We start from the raw sequence: 23,463 nt of genomic DNA on the forward strand, positions 1-23,463 counted from the left end.
TGCAGAGAGGCCTCAGCCCTCACTGTCAAAGCTAGCACAGCAATCCATTGGTTGCTACCAACACCCAGGGTATTCAAGAAGGGACTGTTAACCTGGCAGAGGGAAAAATCTGGAGCAGATGCTTCCAAAGAAACACCGGTATATTTTCCTCCAAACCAAAACAAATCCTCAGCATGATAAAGACAAAGAACATTTGTGTAGAAGAGCACCCTATCGCTGTGTAAGAGTCTGCCTTCTGATCCACTCTTTGCACCAAGAAACTTAAGTGGCTGGTGATCATCACAGCAAAGCACTGGTTTCATGCTACAGATCTACACTCATGCATAGATAACATGCCAATCAGTACACTGTCCAGAGAAACAGACTTCTTCATAAATGAACAGCTGCTGAAAAGGATTCATAGCCACTGGTTCTTCAAAATCAAGAGTTTTTGAGTTCAATATGAAGGATTATTCACCCAGATGCCAAAACAAACATGGATCTGGCTGTAATTTTACCATAATGATGAAGATTTGCAAAGATCAAAACCTTCATTGCATCAATCATTTCCTGAGAGGTCATCACTAGCCAATTATTTCCAGTGGCTAGGATTGCTGGTGCCATGCTTCAGCTTCATCTGCTCCAAGTGGATTTCTCAAAATGCACCTGCTGAAATTACTTTTGAGGACCTAGAACCATGAACTTGATGCAATGCAAAATTGTGCGTCATTCTTGGATAACATCCAATGCCTCTTTTTAGGTAGGTAAATTAAAAAAAATCCAACTTTGACTCTGGATCCTTGAAAAAACAACGAGGAGTCTACCCCTCTGAAATCTAGAACCTTGCATACTCACTGTGAAAGAAAGCTTCCCTGGTAGACAAATTTCCAGAATCTCATTGTACACATCCTTTCAGTTCATTTCAATACCTCTGTCAGAGTGTATCTTAAGGGAGCAGAGGGAGAAAGGAAAATCCGCAAATGTGGCCATTTGGGTTTGGACCAATGGTCCACTGAGTCCAGTATCCTGTCTATGACGGTAACTAGTACTATCTGCATCAGTGGAAAGTACAAGAAACCACATAGTGAGCAATTATGGTACTTGCAGAGGCATGAGTGTTTATAACCCTTCTGAAACCAGGGTGTAACCAGGGGTCAAAGCTTCTCATGGCAGTAGAAATAATTTCCTGGGTACAGAAGAATTTACAGCCTTTTTAAGACAACTCACCGAAAGGACACAGAAGAGAGTAAAAGGGAGAGTTTGTGATTCTACTCTTAGTCCTTCACTGGCCCAGACGGCCTTTAGTACTTGCTAGATAGCCAAGGACGCCACATTATCTGCAGAAAACACCAGACCTCTAGGAGCATGGACTCATACATCAGACCGGGAACACCTACAGTTAACAGCATGGATTCTCCACTAACCTCTGATACAGTTTGGTATCCAGACAGAACTCAGCCAGGATATTCATTTACGGATATGGTCAAATTTACATTTCTGGTGTGAGCGGAAACAGAAAGGTCTTTGGGACAGAGAATGCCTCTTTGTGCTGTGCCCAGCACAATGGGGACCTGACCTCTAGATACTATTGTGATACAAATATTATAATAATCCCAAAGGTCTGGTAATCTCAGCTACACTAGAGTTTCTGCAGGAGGTTTGGCTGGAATCCTGTAACCAAGCACTGTAGAAACGTGGGTACCAACCATAGCAACATTTTGTAGTCAGGCAAATTGGATCCTCCATATGAGTGTCATGTGTTAAATTTAATCACATTGACCAATTAGAAAACCCTATGGCTGGCCTTTCTGGTTGCCATGACTTCTGAACGGCAAGTTTTGGAATTAGTTCCTATGTCCGTACAACCATCAACACTGCCTTTGTCATGTGGAAAAGGTTATTCTTGTAGCTCCAGAAATCTTTCAGTTCAAGATAAGTTCCTCTTTCTGCAATTCCTAGGAAATAGTTCTCCCATCATTTCTTTCTAACCCTTGGAAGGTTGTGGCATAAATGGGCATTCCTAGAGCTCTAAAGATATATCTCAAGCATATGGAGTACATATGATAATTGTATGCTGTTCATCTCATTCCAAAATGGCAAGGTCTTAGGGCCTCAAGGTTGCTGCAGGCAAGATGTAAAAACTTGGCACCAGTTGGCATGCCAGGCATCTGGGAAACTATTCACAGAAGTCCTTAGAAGCACTAGGGGAAAAAGGCCTCATCTGAGGAAGACTTGCAAAGTAAGTTTCCATTCCTCTGCAATGGTATCCTTTGGTAGGAAAATGCTACTGGGTTGGTTCCCACATTGTCTCTTAGTTTATAAAGCTCTTGTTTTATATGGGAGAAACTTCCATTGCTGCATATTATTCTACTATAATAATTAAATTCCGCTTATACTTTCCCTCCCTACTTCTGGGATTCACTGCTCGCTACCTCCCCTGAGTAATGAATGAGGAGAGAAGCTGTGCAACAGAATTAGAAATTCCTTAGCTGATTATTTTCTTTCTGTTAGCAGCCTCTCTTCAAATTCAGCCCACTGTGGTAGTCTTGTAAATAACATGTCTATAAATTGAAATCTTTCTCTAAAGGGAGAAATTATCATAAGGGTAATTTAATACATTATATCAAGTTGTTTTAATGCTAATAATTGGTTGCTGGAGTGTTTCTATAGCTATGGAAGAACTCTTCTGGTGGCCTGAGCAGAAGAGCAGAGCGTAGTCCTGGGCCTCCTGCACAATATTGGGCCACCTTTGAATTCCACAGGTGGGGTGCATTAGTTCATGAGTAATGAATTCAGAGAGAAATTGCTAGCAGAACAGAAATGTCTTATTTCCCTTTAAGCTCTAAACTAAACTGTTAGAAGGAGAAACTGCTTACTGGGCTCTGTTTAGGCTCTACTCAAAACCAATACTCTTCTTAATCTGAAATCTTGTGATTTGTAACCCTGGAATTGTCCTCTCTCTTTGCTATCATTGCTGAAATTTTCTTCTCTGCCCCATCCTCATTCATTTACACTTTTTGGGAGTTAATGGTTTTGGAACCTGGAACTTTGCCTCTGAGGTTATGACATAATTTTCTATTCTAAACATCACTGTAGTCACATTTAGAGGTGAATCTAAGTCCAAGGGAAGCAAGAATTAGTTTAAATTGGTGTAATTTATACCTTCATTCAGAGAATGCAAATCACTTTGCAGCGTATCTCAGCCCTGACCTCAGAGGGACCATCTCTAGGAGTGTGACAAAATCCATAATTTCCTATCTGAGATTGACAAAAATCAGCATTCTTGTTGACAATGTAGGCCATAATTTTTTGCTGGGTGAATATCTGTCCACTATAAACTAATCTGAGACTACCAGTTTGTTACTTAGGCTAACTTCTTTTGGTCACAAGTGATCTAAGGAGAAATTCGTATTAGTGACATGAAGGTGAAAGTCTGATGTATCTTAACAAATTGCCTTTTCAGTCTAATCCCCTAGGACTAGTTCTTTTATACTGACTACAATGGGAAGCAGGGCCGGCCTTAGGGAAAAGGGTGCCCTGGGCGAACTTGTATTTTGGCGCCATTTCTTTGAGTCCAGGTGCACGGAGGTTGGGTGGATTGGGGGAAGCTCCCCCGGCAGTGACTCCTCCCCCTGCATTTGCAATGGGGGCAGGAAGCAGGGCGGGGGGTGCAGAGCTTCCTGCAGCCAGGGGAGGTTCCCCGAGGTGCAGCCCATGCAGGGGAAGAGGAAGTCCTGTCCCCCCCCAGCCCAGCTGGGACTAGCAGCTATAGCCCAGTGCACAATAGGAGCCTCTGGCTGGGGTTCCCCCAGCCCTATCCCTCCCTGGCTCTGAGCCCAGCACTCGGGAGTTAAAGGGGCCTTGGGCTGGCTGTGTTTGGAGTTGGGGGGTTGATCACAGCACACACACACCCCGACCACAGTTCCCTGGAAAGTCGCCCCTGTCACCCACCCTTAAGGCTGGTCCTGATGGGCAGCTCTTTTGTCCTTATTATTTTCTGGTCATTGAAGACATACTGCTCTCTGCTCGAATGCTATTTTACTGTAGTACTGAAAGCATAAATAGACTCTAGTAAATACAATGACTGATAATTATTTATTTTTTCACAGCTATTATGTGATGTCAGTTGAAAATTGAAAGCATGTGCAACTGCAATTGAATGAACATTTAGATGTTGTTTTAATATTCTATACAGATATAGCTATTTTAGAATTTAGTCCTATGTATAGTTAACACTTACTCTCATGATGAACTTTTAAAATAAGGTTGTACTTTGAAAGTGACTCTGTAATAATGGTGGTATGAAGTTTATCAACATTAGCTTTTTTGACATGTTCATTGTCTTTCAACAGTTTTCATATTAAAGTTGTTTAGATTACATATAAAAAGATGGTGTTTCTAACCTGCAGAACAGCAGATTCACCCCGAGGATTGAATGTCAGGCCATTGTCTTTTTGGTTATACAACATCATCAGTGAGAGAGATTCCATAGCTGTAACTTAGTTAACAATAACAATGAGGAGTCCGGTGGCACCTTAAAGACTAATAGATTTATTTGGGCATAAGCTTTCATGGGTAAAAAACCCACTTCAGATGCATGGAGTGAAAATTACAGATGCAGGCATTATTATACTGACACATGAAGAGAAGGGAGTTACAGGGCCAATTCAATCAGGGTGGATGTAGTCCACTCCCAATAATTGATGAGAGGTGTCAATGCCACGAGAGGGAAAGTTGCTTCTGTAGTGAGCCAGCCACTCCCAGTCCCTATTCAAGCCCAAATTAATGGTGTTAAATTTGCAAATGAACGTTAGTTCTTCAGTTTCTTTTTGAAGTCTGTTTTTGAAGGTTTTTTGTTCTTTTAAATCTGTTATAGAATGTCCAGGGAAATTGAAGTGTTCTCCCCCTCTGGCTTTTGTATGTTACCATTCCTGATGTCCGATTTGTGTCCATTTATTCTTTTACGTAGAGACTGTCTGGTTTGGCCAATGCACATGGCAGAGGGGCATTGCTGGCACATGATGGCATATATCACATTAGTAGATGTGCAGGTGAATGAGTCCCTGACAGTATGGCTGATGTGGTTGGGTCCTCTGATGGTTAGTCAACAATGTTATGAATGTGTGTGCAAGCCATAAAAGAATTCAGCTGACTCTCCCATAGCTACTTTGACTTTGCTGTGTAAATGGGATTAAAGTGAGATAAAAATGTATTTGTCGTGTGTAGCTAGCAATCAATACTAAGGCCTCCTTTTCACTCCACACTTGAATTTACAGGCAGACACATGAACAAGAAAGAAAAGTCTCCTGCTACAGGGGGTCTGTGTTATTTAATGCACCCTGGAACTAGTTTCCATAATGCTTCAGTGAGAAGCAGATATTGATGTATAGTTCTTTTTAGGAGCGCCTACCTCTCCCTGTTCCCCCAAAATGTCTGGAAACCATCCCTGAAAAATCAGAGAAAAAATATGAAGACATTTACTGACAGCTCTGTCTTCCCTGATCAGCTACAAGAAACAGAAGTTCTTCTGAGTGATTGCACATGTACATTCCACTTCAGGTGTTTGCATGCCCAGTGTACCAGAATTGGAAATTTTTCCCTTAGCAGTACCTGTCAAGGTGGTGCCTCATGTTGCTGTGCAATGTGTAAACGGCCAGAACCGCCCCAACCCACTCAGTTCCTTCTTACCAGCCGTGGTCGGAGGTCAGAACATGGTAGCTTGCTTTTGCTACTGTTCTCCCTTTTGGTAACATTGTTCTTCTTGTATATAGTTTGGGACTTGTTCATAGCTTAGTGTAAGTTTCAGTTTTGGTGGTTTGTTTTTCATAATTCAGTTCCCACTTGTTCTGGGTGCCAATGCCTTGTACCAGGGAATGCCTTGGTTTCCTAGCTTTAGCCTTGCACTGGCTGCAGGAAATCCATGCTGGTGAGTGACCTCATTCTCAGTGTCTAAAGTGCCTTGGCGAGGGTCATGTCCAAGACTGATGCCAAATCTGTAAGCCCTGGCCTAAAAAGGCTAGGGAGCTGAGGCTATGTCACCTTCTCCAGGAGGCTGCCCTGGGTCCACCATCATAGCTTTCCTGCTCGAGGCAGGCACTGTCCACTTCTGCTTCATACAGAAGTACCCCTCCAGGCATTGCCACTCTCTTTCCCTGGTACCAAAAAGAAATAGCAGGGTACTTTGAAGGACTCATCCTCTAAGATATCAAGGTCCCTAGTACTGTCAACCAGTAAACAGTCTGGGAAGCAGGGTAGAGTATCTTCAGAGAAGAGCCATTCCTGGGTGCCACTGGATCTCAGGCAGGATCATCAATTCTAGCATGTGTGCCTCTTCGATTGAGACTGACTGCTGCTAGCAGATCAACCCATTCTGCAGTATCAACGTCTTTAATGCAACAGCAGCATACAGGGGACCTCTCAGTACCAATAACCCCAGAGGCATATGGGTGCCTCAGAGTATCAGCATCTCCAGCAGTAAAGGATACATCTCACCTGGTACCAACAAACACTCAGTCTGCATCATATCTACATGCAGGTAGAGGCCAGCTTCTGGTACCATAGCCACCTTTGGATATCCCTGCACCGCCTTGCCCAGTGCCATCCAGAGGCAAACCCACTGTGCTCCCCTTGATACTGTCATCTCTAGAGTCTCAACAGCAGTCTTCAGCACCAAACATGACCACACATACCACCCATCCCACACATTAGATGACTCAGGCTCATTTTCAGAATCAGAGATTGCTGATATGTGTCTCAGTCCCAAGATAGGAGGCATCGCTTTCCATTCTTGAGGAGTTTTCACCCTTGGTGTCCAGCAGAGGTTCCAGATTGGTTGAGGGACATGAAAGAGGCCTGTTCAAGGGATGCACAAATGACCTCCCCCACTGCAACTTGAGACCATTGCTTCTTGTTCTATCATCTGCCACCACTGAGAAAAGCCTAGCTCCATCCTCTTTGAACCCCCTTCAGGTAGTTGAAGACTGCTATCAAATCCCTACTCACTCTTCTCTTCTGCAGACTAAATAACCCCAGTTCCCTCAGCCTCACCTCGTAAGTCATGTGCCCGAGGCCCCTAATAATTTTTGTCCACATCCATTCTGCAGTGGGGGGACCAAAACTGGACACAGTACTCCAGGTGTGGCCTCACCAGTGCCAAATAGAGGGGAATAATCACTTCCCTCTATCTGCTGGCAATGCTCCTACTAATACAGCCCAATATACTATTGGCCTTCTTGGCAACGAGGGCACACTGCTGACTCATATCCAGCTTCTCGTCCACTGTAATCCCCAGGTCCTTTTCTGCATGTGCAACACATCTTGAACAGTTACAGAACAATTAGTGACCATTTTTTCCATGTGTGTCTGAAATGTGCAGGGTTAGACTTCCAGCCAAAGACCCAGCCAGCAGCAAGGTCTAATAAGGTAGATAAACTTTCTTTTTATCACAAATATGCTGTCTCCCTACAAACCCACTGTGTCAGTTGCTTCCTCTTCCACAGCCACTGTGTGTGTCCTCTAGATCAGTGCTTCTCAAGCTATCTGATGTGGGGGACCGGCATTTTTTTTTTCCAATGTAAGAGAAGACCGGCAGCCGATGGCTCACGGACCAGCATTGATCTGCGGACCACCACTTTGAGTAGCACTGCTCTAGATTCAGCTATTGCTTCCGCATGCTACTCTCAGCCATCTGACAGTGTCCCTGCTTGCTTTTTTTTTTTTTTTTTTTTTTTTGCCTTCTTAGATCTGGTATTGGTAGGCTGCCTCAACAAGGCCCTCAGGCCACAGAGGCTAGTCTCCCTCTAAATGTTGTAAGAAAACTAGTGACAGAAGGATGGAAAGAGCCATGATTGGACAGTTGATGAGCTGTAACTTCTGGTTTTCTGCTCAATTCTGTTCATTTTCTTATTGCATCCTCCCACCATTCCCCAATCTATTTGTTTTGACCTCCTGTTGCATCTTCTCTGTTATTTAGATTGTGAGCTCTCTGGGGCAGGGACTGTCTTCTTTATTACATGTCTGTATAGTGCTTGGTACAGTGAGGCCCTGATCCTTGATTAGAATCCCGAGTTATTATGATAATACAAATAATAATAGTATTATAATAATAACAAGGTGTTTCATTTAGGGGGTAGAGAATCCAGAACATCTCTAAAGCTTCTTTGTCATTTGGTTGAGAAGGCACTGACCATGCAGGAGAAAATTTAAATAAATACATAAATAAATAAATTCATGCCATTTTAACGAATGACTTTGTAGCTGATGTTACAAATACTGTGGATATTTCAAAATTTGTAAGCGGCCTGATCCAACAACTCCCATTCCAATCAGCTGGAGTCTTTTAATTTATTTTAATGGAGTTGAATCAGACCCACCGTTTGTGTCCAGTGAAGTGGTGGCTCACATAATTCTCTGGCTTTCCCAATGGATTGTCAAGTTTCAGAATAAAGAAAAGGTTCTCTTCCTTGCGTTTTTGGGGAGTTGGACTTTTTGATAATGACTTAGATAAAGCAGTAAGAGGTTTTCTTTCTAACTGGAGTCTTTTTGTCAGCAAAGTAAAGAAAGTCCCAAATTCAACACTTCTGTTCAGAACCAGTGAGTTTCTTCAGACAATCATACCAACATTATACATCTAACATTTGCAGCTCAGGGAACTATATATAAATATCAGCGGGACAGAGGTCAGAAGGCTTTTGGAAGGTCCTCATCCTAGTAAATCCACACTGATTTCCTGCTGCTCTCTGAACCCATTCATTCTTTTGGGGACAGAATTATCCTTTTTTTTCAGAGTGGAAAAACATACCATTAGACAAATGGATTCTGTCATTCTAACTGTTACTATATAGAATATGCCTCACTTCTCAGGAAATGTTATAAAGAGTGATGCTAATATATTTATCATCTACAAGATATCTATGCCTTTCTTCCTTTCCCTTCAGATGAGCTGAATGAAAGCACTTTCTCTGCTGTTGTTTTTAAGTGCCCAAGCATTCAGAAGACTTCACAGAAATCTTGACTCTCAAATGGCTTAACTGGCTTTTGGAGCATAGCAAATTCAAGAAGGAATTTCTTTAGTGTATAATAGAAGCTGTGCAGCAAAGAAAAGTTTTAGTATCCACAGTTGTGCGATACTCATATCTCCATATAAGTACTGCTACATTTGTCAGAAGTATCCAACATTTAAGATCAACAACCAAAATTTTCAGTACACTGTCCTCCCTTTCAGCCTTGGTATGGCCTCAAAAATTTCCTCAAAGATTCTGATTGCAATAGTGTCTGCCCTGGGATGTTCATGTTTTTCTATATTTAGACGATTGGCTGATAAATGATAAATCTCTTCCAAAAGTTCAGATTGTGGTTACAAATGAATTATTGGGGTTTATCATGAATCTTCAAAAGAGTGTTTTAGAACCATCAAAGATTCTAGTCTATTTGGGATCTTACCTCATTACACAGGAGAGTTATGTGAATTTGTATCAGAAAAGGTTTCAGAGGATTGTTAAGCCACGGGTCTGTGCAAGACAAAGTCAGGGAATAAAAAAGACCTTTATATTAGCATATTGGAAATGGAAGCTGTTTACTTGGCATGTTTACATTTCAAGACAGATTTTTCAGAATCCAGTTTTGTCTGTTCGGACAGTTCTGAGGTGAGGTCTTATCTCAATAATTAATGAGGGACTGAGAACATAGCCATACTCAGAAAGATGGTACCCATCTTGAAATGAACAGGAAAAGAAATGCTTAGTTCCCAGCACAATCCATATTTGAATTTTGGGAAATTCAAAATCATAGTAGGTTGGCTCAGCCACTCCAGTGTGCATCCTAGGGAATGTAGCATTAGCCCAGAAATATTTCATCTGATTTGCATGATATGTGGAGTAATAGGCTTATTTAACACAAGCCACAGCTGCAAATTACTTCTCTTCTACAGTAACAGGGATCTACTAGGAATAGACACAGTCTGTTCCTTGGAATTGCAGAGTTCTCTGTGCCTTCCCTTCTTTCCCCCCTCATTCTCAGAATGCTGTGAAAAGTATGAAGAGAAAAGGCAAAGCTGCATGGTTGTGGAGAAGCTTTCTTGTGGTCTTCTTGACCCTATTGACCTAAGCAAAGCCCATGAACTCTACAGCAACTTGCTGCCAAAAAGTGATTTTTTCACTACCACTAGTAATCCATACACTTACCTGATTACTATTATTTTAACCAGTTCCACTAGTGTGTTAATTCTAGGCAAATTGCTTTTGGTTCCAGTGTGCACTAACAACATTTTCATCTAATTCATTTTACTGATGTCATTTGTCTGTCAAAAACAACAAGGAGTCCTGTGGCACCTTAAAGACTAACAGATATATTTGAGCATAAGCTTTCATGGATAAAAACCTCACTTCTTCAGATGCATGGAGTGAAAGTTACAGATGTAGACATAAATATACTGACACATGAAGAGAAGGGAGTTACCTCACAAGTGGAGAACCAGTGTTGACAGGATCAATTTGATCAGGGTAGATGTAGTCCACTCCCAACAATAGATGAGGAAGTGTCAATTCTAGGAGAGACAAAGCTGCTTCTGTAATGAGCCAGCCACTCCCAGTCCCTATTCAAGCCCAAATTAATGGTATTACATTTGCAATGGTGTTAAATTTGCAAATGAATTTTAGTTCTGCTGTTTCTCTTTGAAGTCCTGTTTCTGAAGTTTTTTTGTTCAAGTACAGCTACTTTCAAATCTGTTATAGAATGTCCAGGAAGATTGAAGTGTTCTCCCACTGGCTTTTGTGTGTTACCATTCCTGATGTCCGATTTGTGTCCATTTATTCTTTTACGTGGGGACTGTCCGGCTTGGCCAATGTACATGGCAGAGGGGCATTGCTGGCACACGATGGCATATATAACATTAGTGGACATGCGGGTGAATGAGCCTCTGATGATGTGGCTGATGTGGTTGGGTCCTCTGATGGTATCACTAGAGTAGATATGGGGACAGAGTAGACAATGAGGTTTGCTACAGGGATTGGTTCCTGGGTTAGTGTTTCTGTGGTATGGTGTGTAGTTGCTGGTGAGTATTTGCTTCAGGTTGTGGGGGCTGTCTGTAAGCGAGGACTGGCCTGTCTCCTAAGGTCTGTGAGAGTGAGGGATCGTTTTCCAGGATAGGTTGTAGATCGTTGATGATGTGCTTGAGAGATTTTAGCTGGGGGCTGTACATGATGGCCAGTGGTGTTCTGTTATTTTCCTTGTGGGACCTGTCCTGTAGTAGGTGATTTCTGGGTACCCGTCTTGCTCTGTCAGTCTGTTTCCTCACTTCCCTACGTGGGTATTGTAGTTTTAAGAATGCTTGATAAAGATCTTGTAGGTGTTTGTCTCTGTCTGAGGGATTGGAGCAAATTCGGTTGTATCTTACGGCTTGGCTCTAGACAATGGATCATGTGATGTTTCCTGGATAGAAGCTGGAGGCATGTAAGTAAGTATAGTGGTCAGTAGGTTTCCGGTATAGGGTGGTGTTTATGTGACCATCACTTATTTGCACTGTAGTGTCCAGGAAGTGGATCTCTTGTGTGGACTGGTCCAGGCTGAGGTTGATGGTGGGGTGGAAATTGTTGAAATCCAGGTGGAATTCTTCAAGCGCCTCCTTCCCGTGGGTCCATATGATGAAGATGTCATCAATGTAGCGTAAGTAGAGGAGGGGTGCTAGGGGGCAAGAGCTGAGGAAGCGTTGCTCTAAGTCCGCCATAAAGATGTTGGCATACTGTGGGGCCATGCGGGTACCCATAGCGGTGCCATTGACTTGAAGGATAAGTTGTCCCCAAATCTAAAATAGTTGTGGGTGAGGACAAAGTCATGAAGCTCAGCCACCAAGTGTGCCATGGCCTCATCAGGGATACTGTTCTTGACAACTTGTAGTCCAGCTTGTCTGTCAGTCACCTGTAGAGAGAAGAGAAGCCATGGATTAGTGGTCTCTCAGAAATCCATTTCAAGGTAGAGAAAATTCCAGTTAGGTCAATATATATAACTCTCAGTACACATAGGCAGCAGATCTGATAAGTAAGGTACCAATTTTTACATAGTTTTTTTCTGACCATAACCACACTTCAACGTATTAGGTGACTGGCATGTTGAAGTCAATAGGAGTTTTGTCCATTAACTTCAGTGTGGCCAGGGTTTTACCCATTTACTGTTGCTAACTGGGAAGTTATGTTGTTTGAGATGCCTAATAAATGTGCTATCTCTGATTTTAAAAAATGTAAGTACAGTATTCCACAGCTCCGTCTTTATCTTGTTGTATTTCTTTGCTTCTACATTTTTGACAGTTTTTAGAAGGAGCAAAATAGCATGCAACAGCCATTTACAAGGAGGGCACAAATGTACATGTTCACACAAAGGAATAAAAATAACAGACTAATACATATCTGAGATTCCTAGGAGCCATATAAGAAGATTGTCAGCAAATCACAGGCCTACACCACATGAGGAGTTTAAAATGTGGTTGTGAGGGATGTGAGGCTGTTCAGTGTTTTATAATGCCTTCATTCTAAGGATTACTTCTCCATATTTTAGAGATAACTATTTTTCTTTTTACGGGTAGATTTACACTTACATTTACAAAGAAGCATACAATGTTAACCTGAAACATTAATAATGAAGGATCTGAGATAACATAAGGGAGGTAGACGGGTAGCCATACCATGTGTAAAAGTGGTAAGAACTTTGAAAGGCATCAGAGAAGGAATTAAGGCAAAAGGGACAAGCTAAGTGCACTTGAGCAACTCAGTGTCATAGAATCATAGAATCATAGAATATCAGGGTTGGAAGGGACCCCAGAAGGTCATCTAGTCCAACCCCCTGCTCAAAGCAGGACCAATTCCCAGTTAAATCATCCCAGCCAGGGCTTTGTCAAGCCTGACCTTAAAAACCTCTAAGGAAGGAGATTCTACCACCTCCCTAGGTAACGCATTCCAGTGTTTCACCACCCTCTTAGTGAAAAAGTTTTTCCTAATATCCAATCTAAACCTCCCCCACTGCAACTTCATAATATGAAACTGAAAAATTAAAACTACCTTTAGCAAATAGACCATATATAGAAAAAAAGAAAGATTATATCCTGATTGGCAGATGTGCTGAGTCTATTGAAGTCAGTGGGAACTGCAAGTGCTCATCATGTCTGAAAATTAGGCCAAGTATAGTACTTAACATAACAAACTCTATCATCCTGATCTAGCAATAGAGACATAGGAGATTTTAAAACCCAGGGCTATTAAGATGATTGGGATGGGTAGTGATAAATGTTTTTGTTGTTTTTCCTTCACATGTTGTTCCAATATGCTGCACCTGAAACCCATTTTTAATTATTAATGCCACAAAGGAATGCATAATGGGGTATTTGGACTGGGTCATTTATTGACTATAATCTTTAATTCCAGTTTAATTTAATCAGAAATAATAATGAAACAACACAGTGAGTAAATTTAAAGAAAACAGACTGACTATTTGTTTTCAATGGTATTCTTAAGGAACGACGCAAGTTTGGCCCTTTGGGTTGGAATATTCCCTATGAATTCAACTCTGCTGACTTTACAGCCAGTGTTCAGTTTATACAGAATCACTTAGATGAATGTGACATCAAGAAAGTGAGTCATATTTATGTGAACAGTATCTATAATTGCTTCTAATTCATATAGTTCTGTTTATATTGTGAAAAATACTTACTCTTTCAGTCATACGAATAGTGACCAAAATGTCAATTCTGAAGCACAGTCAGTCTAGTACGGACACTATTATCCACATGAAAACTGTAGCAAAAAAAAAAATTAAAATTAATTGAAAAAGCATTAAGTATTTTCTCATCAGTCACTATAGGTCAAATTCTGCAGTTCTTACTCAGCCCATATTCCCATGGACTACAATATGAGTTCTGGTTAGAGACTTCAGAATTTGATCTTGCAATTTCAGCATTCTATTTAAAATATGACTGCCTTTGAACAATTACTGGTTAATGTTGATTTCTGTTTTTAAGTATATTATATTACAGAACATAAAGAAACTATGCAGATAAACTACATGTCTATAGTTACTTGCATTTCAGTCAAATTGGTTCAGTTTGTTCATAATAAAATTAAAAATGCCATTTAAGACTTCATCAACTGAGTATTTCTAATATTTCCTTTGATTCATAGTATCCAACTTTTTCATCCGTAAGGCCTACCTTATTGTTTCAAAGAGAGCAAGGGCAACAGTTCAGGGTAGAATCTCTACCATGCTCTGCTCCTTTTGTGATGCTTAGGCAGTGAAATCATCCACAAATCCCCTGCAGGGATTTTCTCTAGCACAGAGGAGTCTCTCGCATGCATAGAGCATGTTTGTTTCCTACACCTCCCTCTCCACAGTCTCTTGGATAGAAAGGGGGAATAGTTAGAGCACACTGAACTCTGATTATCCCCAATTTGTATATAGTCTCTTGGGGACTACAGAGAGCCAGTACAAATAAGAGCAATCCTCAGACTGCTCAAATCTGTGATGGGATTGGGGCAGAGAATCCAGGAGCTATAATTGGTTATTGTTTCTCATCTTCTCCTATTTTGCCCTCTCCTGGGGTGCTGTGGATGGCTGTGTCAGTGAGGGAAACCATCCTTTGCTGAACATTCCCTTAGGTTCTGACAAGTCAAACTTCTATCCTGTTCTCCTTAGGCTCCCAAGGTGTAGTGCACAGAAGCAGGTAGTGGAACAGCCATCTTCTGCAATGCATCAGGAGGCCAGTGGGAGAGTGGCTGAGAAAGGAGGAAGAGACCACAGCTGTTCAAAGGGCTTCCAAACCACACCATATCTGCTTTTAGGACTACAAAGGAGGTGGTGGGAGGTTTTTGGGGAGGCAAAGCCTCCATGTCATGACAGGACCAATTCTAATACTTGAGTTTAAAAATTATAGGACATGGTTCAGGGAATATATTTGAAATTTGTGATTAAATTTTATCTTCTAAACACAGTCATTCTTGAGGGTCACAATTTAGAGCCTCAAGGACTACCAGGGTCCCCCAAACCTACTGGTTGGACACCACTGCCATAGATGGATATTGATTGTAACTACAGTATTTTATTTTATTTGTATCTAGGGTATATCATGGAGCACAGTACGATACATGATTGGAGAAGTGCAATATGGAGGTCGGGTCACTGATGATTATGATAAGCGTCTTCTTAATTGTTTTGCAAGAGTAAGAGAGCTTGAAAATACAGTTTTGTCATTATAAAGAAAATCTGGCAACAGTATCAATATTCATTTTTACTAAAATATATAATGTGATTTGTGATTTTTGCAGTTAGATTTCATGAAGTGAATATTTAAGTCAATATTGCAATTACATTATATGAAGAGAATCATCTAGAGTGTCAGAACTCTTGTTTCTGGTGGGTTTTTATCTCTTCAACACTCTACTTTGTAAAAGCCTTGCCTTGTGGGTAAAGTATACAAATTATCCTTCCTAGCCCATGAGATCCTCCTCCTTGAATAGCCCTCTTAAAATAGGAGCATGCACACTTTTTAATAAAGAAAAATAATTTACCCAACTTGAACTCAACTTTTGAAGGAATCACTTTGTAATGACACAGCCTTATTTTTGTTTTAGAGTAAAATGACTGGGTTTAGCCCAACTATAATTCTAACTTCTCAAGAAGACTGAAGAAAATAAATGCAAGGTGAAATCCCTGTATGAAATGGCAAAGTTATCCAAAGTTTTGATTTCTCTAAGTGTGTCTTTTCTTTATTTTGCACAGGTGTGGTTCAGTGAAAAGATGTTTGAGAGCACATTTTGTTTCTACACTGGATATAAAATCCCAGTATGCAAAACTCTGGATCAGTATCAGGAGTACATTCAGACCCTCCCTGCCATGGATAGCCCAGAAGTCTTTGGTCTTCACCCAAATGCTAACATCACGTAAGTGGGTCTCAAACATTATGACGCTGAGGATTTTTCTTTTAATTTTTGAAAACAGTCAGAGCCCTATCAAATATATTTGAGTAAAAGCATACATTTTGCAGGGAAACTCTTGGGCTTGCGTGGAGTCCACTGCCTAAGGAAGCTTTTATGGACTCTTTGAAAGCCACAGTTTTCAATTTAAAAACATCTTTTTCAAAATACCCCCTGTGGTAATGTACATATAGACTGAGAGCAGTCTAGCAGCTTTATGGCTTATCTCTAATAACAATTTTACCTATTCTTTTAAAGCAATCACTTCCTTTCAAAAACAATGAAAGTAAAGTCATAGAAGTCTTTTTTGAATTCTGCTAACATTAGCCAACCTGTGTATTGTAAAATTATTCATGTTTATATTAATATGTGCATTCACTTACAGATACCATGCAATTCAATAATAAAAAGTTGGTAATGTTTGCATTCTGCTGCTCCATGCTTCCAATTCATACACCTTTTTTGCTCCTATACACATTTTTGCCAAATAATTCTTTGGGTGACACTTTCTTTACAGTATGCCTTTTGATGTAACAGTAACCTTTGTTGCCATCTCTCTTGTATATTTCCATAATTCCATTATTTAAAAGTGGCTTTTTGGCATCACTTAGTACCCACTCCGTTTTAATTTTTGTCTTTCACTTATTCCCTTTTTGATTCACAAACAATATATGCAACATCTTGATTTTTATTTTCTTCAACTAATATCATATGATCTCTAACAAGATATAATGAATCATCATTTTTCCTTGCAGTTCCTATAATTCTGTCATGAATTATGTCATTTGCAAGATATTCATACTCATTGTTTCTAGGGCTGTTATAAACTGCTCAAATGTTTCATTTTCATTTTTTAAGAAGTGTTAAACACCTGGTATTCAAATGTGATCTAGTTCTATGAACCCAATATTGTCTAGAATTTTTGTTCAGGGCATGGTTTTGCACATTTCTTTATCCTCCGTTTTAAGGTGCAGATTCTTAGCCATTTTGTGCAGTCACTGAAGGCACAAATATGCACTATTGTGATTTTTATATGGTCCCATCACCACAGTATATCACAGTGCCAATATCACAGGAATCCTAGGAGAATGGCACACCACCTTAGAGTCCACTGATCCAGGTACATCTATAGAAGGAAAGGAGCTGGAAGAGAAGCAGCTATCTTCCTCTTTCATTCCTGCTCCAATGCATTCAGACCCCCTACAACTGGATAAATGGTCCACCAAGATGAGTTGTGATTTACTCCAATCCAGAGCTGAAATAAGTCCTGGGGAGAACTACTTTGGATTTGTAAGGGGGGAGTTAAAGAGAACTCACTCAGAAAATGAGCATTGACTCTGGTGCTGCTAGAGGGATTCCTAGAGAGACCTAAGCTGCGTATAGCTCTGTTCTGGAATCTTTCACTTCTCCCCAGCACTGGTTTTTATCCTCCTCTTGGTGCATCTTTTTCTTAGAGACTCCAACTAGCAGAGTGAGTGAGCATCAGCCTCTGGTGACTTACCTTGTAAAATTTGGTATATAAAGATGGATAAGGTGATGCTGTGGACCAATCTGATATTTTTCTTCAAGGTGAAGTTGGAGTTGCATCTTAATGAGTTTATTACTTGGCCTGCATTCGTTCTATGCCAGCATCCCCTTCTTCATAATAAAAAGGTCCTTGGGGCTCTCTTTGGGGCAGATTAGAGTCTTTAGAAAGTCCACCCAATTTTTTGTTTCTTATGACACCGATTTGTTGGGCAGTCCCAGCACTGCCCAGCAAATCGGTGTCATAAGAAACAATGGGAGATGTTAAAATAGATGTCAAAATGCATCTCCAATTATTATAACCTGGCCAGCATGAAATAGGGAATGGCCAGTTTAAGGCTTACGCAATCAGAGGCAAGGCTGTCACTAATACTGCATGTCCTAGGGATGTCTCCATTGCAGCAACTGTACAACAGCAATATGGTCCTTTCCTACTAGGAGGCTGTCCTGATTAGTGATGGACAATCTTGGTGTTGCTGGTGTTTGGGAGACACCCATGTGCTGGCCAGGTATAAGATCCATTCCTCACCAACTTCCATGGGACATGAATTGGTACTGCAGGAGTTTAGATATTCAAATGATTTTGTTGTGTCAGATCAGCCAGAATTTCCATTATGTACTGCTTCTACCTTTCCGCATCAAGATCTTCTGGGTCAACCTCCTTCTACCCTGATGTCGACCATTCAGGGTGAACAGTTATCACCCACCCACCCACACCCGGAATTTGATGACAATGAATCTTCTGATTTATAGATCTTAATTCAGGGTTCTCCTGTCTGTTAGGCAAGACAGCATTCTCCTACCTATTCTGAGAGAATGGAGGACAGATGACATTGTCTCCCATCTACCTGGGGTGACCAACAGTGGATGCCTCCTCCCTTGCCTTATGGGCCACCCTAGTGGTCTTATTGGGAGCCCTATGCACCACCAAAATTCCTAAGAGTGCCAAGTCACTCTCACAGGATGCATAGGCAGACCCATTCCTCTGAGCCCTCATTCCCAGTTCGCCAACAAGAGCCAGTGGAGGAGATCTTTGAGAAGCAGGAGGCAAGGGGTGACAGGGAAGTAATACCTCACCCAAGTATTTCCTTGTCATTACCAGGTGAGTCTGTAGTGCCATCACCACCTTCCATAGCAGATGACTTTAGACAATCCCAGGAGCTGATGAAATGTATCACAGATACACTTCAAGTCCCTCTAGAAGAGATCCAGGACTCTCATCATAAGCTCCTGGACATTTTACATACTTTAGCTCTGCACATGTGGTGCTCCCTGTGAATTAGGTTTTACTAGAGCCTGTTAGGTCCACTAGTTTTGATGGCTTGATTGAGAGCCCGAACCATCCACTCCATAGGAATCTACTGCTGCACTATCCTCCCTCCTTCCTTCCTTTGGATACTATCGTTCCTATTTCCAACCTCCATGGGAGAGAATACAATCTGACAAACATGTTTTGGAGGTCATAACATCTGGTTATTCCGTCCTTGTCACTGCCATTCTCCCCCACCCCATCCCTTTTTAGGGACCCTTCGCACAATCGGTTGCTTTTTTCCACATTTACTGGTCATAGAACCAGTTTCAGTTCAGCAGAGGGATCAGGGTTTCTATTCCAAGTACTTTCTGGTCCTCAAAAAGACTGGAGATGGAGACCAGTATTAGAACTCAGACATCTAAACAACAGCATGAAACAGCAGAAATTCAGGATGATGACCCTTGCAGCTATAATTCCCTCCCTACTTTCCAGGGATTGGTTTTTGACTCTTGACCTTCAGGAGGTGTATTTTCATGTCAAAATTCATACCTCTCACAAGAGGCATCTTCATTTTACGGTTAACCATGATCACTTCAAGTGTCATGTGCTTTGTTTTGGTCTCTGCTCTGCACCAAAGGTACTCTCAAAGATCATGGTGGTTGTTGCTGCCTACCTACGTCAACTCATGATTGTCTTCCTTTATCTCTATGATTGGTTTCTCAGGGATCAGTCTTACCAAGAGGTCCTATTGGCAGTACAAATGACCTGGTCTCTGTTTCACAGTTTAGGCCTCCAACTCAATGTTAAAAAGTTAAGTTTGACAGCAGTATTTCACAGGAGCTTCTCTGGATGCTGTGACAATCAGGCATTACCTTGCTACGGACAGGTTCATATCCTTAAAAAAAAATCTCATTTCAAAGAATCAGATAAGTTCTCAAACCTTGACAAGAATTTGTCTTCAACTATTCGGTCATATGGCAGCTTGTACCTTCATAACCCAACATACAATTTATACCTTCAGTGCTTCCAGGGATGGCTCAGGACAGGTTGTGTACAGAACAAACACAGTCTGGACAAACAGGTGTCCTTGTTGGGTTCTGGAGTCACGCAGTTGGTGGAAGGACCTCTCCAAGGTTTGTATGGGAGTCCCTTTTGTTCAGGCTCCTCCTACCATCATTATAACATCAAATTCATCCTTCTTGGGATGCGGGCTGAGGCTGATGAATCTTTTTCCACAGATTAGAAAGCTTACTCCAATATTGGACTTAAAACTTGTCCTTAATTGCCTGAAGAAACATCCTTTCAAACCATTAGCTACATGTTTGTTGCTGCACCTATCCAGGAAAACAGCTTTCTTGGTGGCCATCACTTCTGCCTGGTGGATCAGAGAAATGGGGGCTTTAATGACAGATCCCCCTTTTTACAAAATTCTTCAAAGAAAAGATCACATTACAACCACATCCTAAGTTTCTACTTAAAGTGTCTTCTGAATTTCATGTTAACTAAACTGTCATCTCCTAGTTTTTTCCTGAAACCACATGAGACTAAGCAGGGAAATGCCCTCCATACCTTGGATATTAGAAAGGCATTAGCCTCTTATCTGTACAGAACCAACCCGTTCCAAAAGTGTCTCAAACTGTTTCAGTTGTGAACAGATCCAAAGCATCCACTGTCTCCACCCAAAGACCTTTGTGGTGGATCTCTGGGTATATTATTTCATGTTATGACTCTGTCAACATTCAACCTCCTTCTAGAGTGTTATCTCATTGGTCTCAATCTACTTTTATGGCATTATTCAAGATGCTCCAGTTGCTGAAATTTTCAGAGCTGCAACCTGGACTCCAATGCATATTTTTTCCAAGCATTATGCTTTGATTCATGCCTCTAGATCAGAGGCGGCAGTTGGCAATGCAGTTCTGTCATCAGTGTTAGACTCTGCCTTTCAGCTTCCTCCTCCCTGTGTGGATACTGCTTGGGAGTCATCTAAAGTGAAGCAGCCATACCTTATTTGAAGAAGGAAAGATTGTTCAGTAACTGGAGTTCTACGGGATGTGTTTCCCTGTGTATGCTGCACTACTGGCCTTCCTTCCCCTCTGCTTCAGAGTTTCCTCTGCAGGATTTTGCAGTAGAGAAGGAACTGAGGTTGGGTCACCAGTGCAGCCCTATATAGCCTCAGTACAGTGCATGAGGATGTTTTAAGGCGCATGCGCAGGCCAAACAGGCACCACTACAAAAAATCTTCGATCAAAGACGCATGGAGCTGTCGATCAATGGTGCATGGGAGCACATACACACCTGAAGTGCAGCACCTGTGGGGGACATGTCTCTAATAATTCCAGTTTCTGCACAATGTGAGTAACCTCTCCTTTTGTTTTGATTTGGGGACGGGACATATTTTTATATTTTTTTAATTTTTATATTTGCAATGTATTATATTTTTAAAATATTTTTTGAATTGACATCATCAGAGCTTCATCTTCCATGCATGTAAAGGAACTGACTGCAATGTTGGGATAGTGGTACTTATAACCTGTTAGGAATGACATATGACGTCCTGACTCATACGCTAACCTTGTACCACTACTCTTAGGAGTCAGAATTCTTTAAAAACTTGCACTAAGAATCTAAGACACAAAAGTAAGTATTTCTGTCTAAATGATATCTTCAGAAAAACAGAATAACAAGTAATTCTCCTAGTTTTTCTCATTTATAGACTTTTTAAATTTTATTCACAAACTGTTTATGCTGAACTGCTATAGCTATTTTCTCCAATGTTATAATTTCTAAAAAAGCTTAGCTGCTTTGAGAGTTCACATACATCCATCTTTCAGCACAATCTTTAGTTTTATTTCTTATATAACTATATATGAGACAAACTAGTGGATGGAGATGGGTGTCATCTGAAAGTGGATAGGCAAAACTGACATGTAAAGTTATGCTCCGAGTCAGTGTACAAGTTCATGTGTATTTGACTTGGAGGATAGGCAATGGCAGCCCTGCAACACCAGGACAGACTTCTCTTGGTAATAAACTGGTTTTATTCAGACTCTCTCTTGTACATCCTTATGACTACGTAGCAGTATAACAAAAGTACTTCTGTGACTGTACTGGTGTTGTAGGGCTGGCATTGACTACCTTCTTTTTGGATCAAATATAGCATATATTTATTCACTTCTTTATATTGTCTCAAAGCATAACCTTACACTAGCACTGCACATGCTGTATCTATTCTGTAGATAAGGGATTTTAATCGCCAGTGTTGTAAATCCAGAAATTTTTACCATCAATCCTGTAGTGCCTTGTAAAAGAATGGATTTACTATTTAATAAGGGCCTTTACATCTAGCCTTGTGTAATGGGAACAGTATGCATAGCTCTTCCCCACCTCACTCCCCAAGAAGCAGCCTGTTAAGGTTCCTTCCCCACTCTGAACTCTGGGGTACAGATGTGGGGACCTGCATGAAAGACCCCCTAAACTTATTTTTACCAGCTTAGGTTAAAAACTTTTCCAAGGCACAAGGTATGCTGCAGGGAAAAGGACCACTTGGAGTTCCTCTTCCCCCAGCTATCCCCCCAAGCCCTTACACTCCCTTTCCTGGGGAGGCTTGAGAATAAACAAGTTGAGCACAGACCAGCTTGCGCTTCTTAGGACCCTAAGAACCCAATCAGATTTTTTAAAAAACAGAACTTTATTAGAAGAACAAAACAAAGATAAAATAAACACTCTGTAAAATTAGAATGGAAGATAATCTCACAGGCAGTCAGATTTAAAACATTTCTCTAGGCAAAACCTTAAGTTACAAAAAGACACAAAAACAGGAATACACATTCCCCCCAGCACAGCGAATTTACAAGCCAAAACAAAGAAAACCTAATACATTTTTTAGCTAGATTACTTATTAACTTTACAGGAGTTGAAGGGCTTGCATCCCTAATCTGTTCCCGGCAAAGGTATTACACAAACAAAAGCCTTCCCCCCCAAATTTAAAAGTATCTTGTCCCCTTATTGGTCATTTTGGGTCAGGTGCCAGCGAGGTTTTCTTAGCTTCTTAACCCTTTACAGGTAAAAGGATTTGCCTCTGGCCAGGAGGGATTTTATAGCACTGTATACAAAAAGGTGGTTACCCTTCCCTTTATATTTATAACACAGCTCAAGGACAGTAATTCTTGGCCACAAATCCTTCCCTTCTTCAAGCCAGCACATTGAGGGAAAAGATTCAAGGCTTTGCTCTCTCCTTACCCTCTTGTTAACAGAGTGGAATAATATCCCTGTGGAACCTGCTGTTCCTCCTATTCCTTACGTAGAAATCTGAGGTCACACAAAGGTCCCCTACCCTACTGCATGCTCAGTATGCTCAGCACTGGAAAACAATCTCTACCCTGAGGAGTTCACAATCTAGTTGATAACCTAATAGGTGTTTTCCATTTTCTACTTCTATGATTCTACAAAGCATAAAGTTTAGCTGTAAAGAAGCTATGTAATTTATGAAATATTCTTAATGATTTAATATTCCTCTCAGATATCAGAGTAACACCGCAGCCAGTGTTCTTAACACCATCACTAATATTCAACCTAAGGAAAGTGGAGGTGGAGCTGGAGAAACTCGTGAAGCCATTGTATTCCGATTAGCTGAAGATATGCTGGGCAAACTGCCTCCTGATTATATACCCCATGAGGTAAACTAGTCTGTTTTTTTTTTATTTCTTCTTCGAGTGATTGCACATGTGCATTCCATTCTTGGGTGTGCACATGCCCTGC

At 41.0% G+C, this 23,463-nt stretch overlaps 1 protein-coding gene across 1 annotated transcript in view; it reads left to right on the top strand.

The window, feature by feature from the left end:
- Positions 1-23,463, top strand: part of DNAH8 (dynein axonemal heavy chain 8) — a 577,606-nt gene that overhangs the window by 537,328 nt on the left and 16,815 nt on the right. The window contains exons 86-89 of the mRNA XM_073338555.1: positions 13,479-13,595; positions 15,075-15,176; positions 15,736-15,896; positions 23,225-23,381. Coding sequence (XP_073194656.1) covers positions 13,479-13,595; positions 15,075-15,176; positions 15,736-15,896; positions 23,225-23,381 — 537 coding nt within the window. The remainder of the gene's footprint in view (positions 1-13,478; positions 13,596-15,074; positions 15,177-15,735; positions 15,897-23,224; positions 23,382-23,463) is intronic.

The sequence above is a fragment of the Lepidochelys kempii genome, chromosome 3 (assembly GCF_965140265.1).
Source record: "Lepidochelys kempii isolate rLepKem1 chromosome 3, rLepKem1.hap2, whole genome shotgun sequence".
Lineage (NCBI taxonomy): Eukaryota > Metazoa > Chordata > Testudines > Cheloniidae > Lepidochelys > Lepidochelys kempii.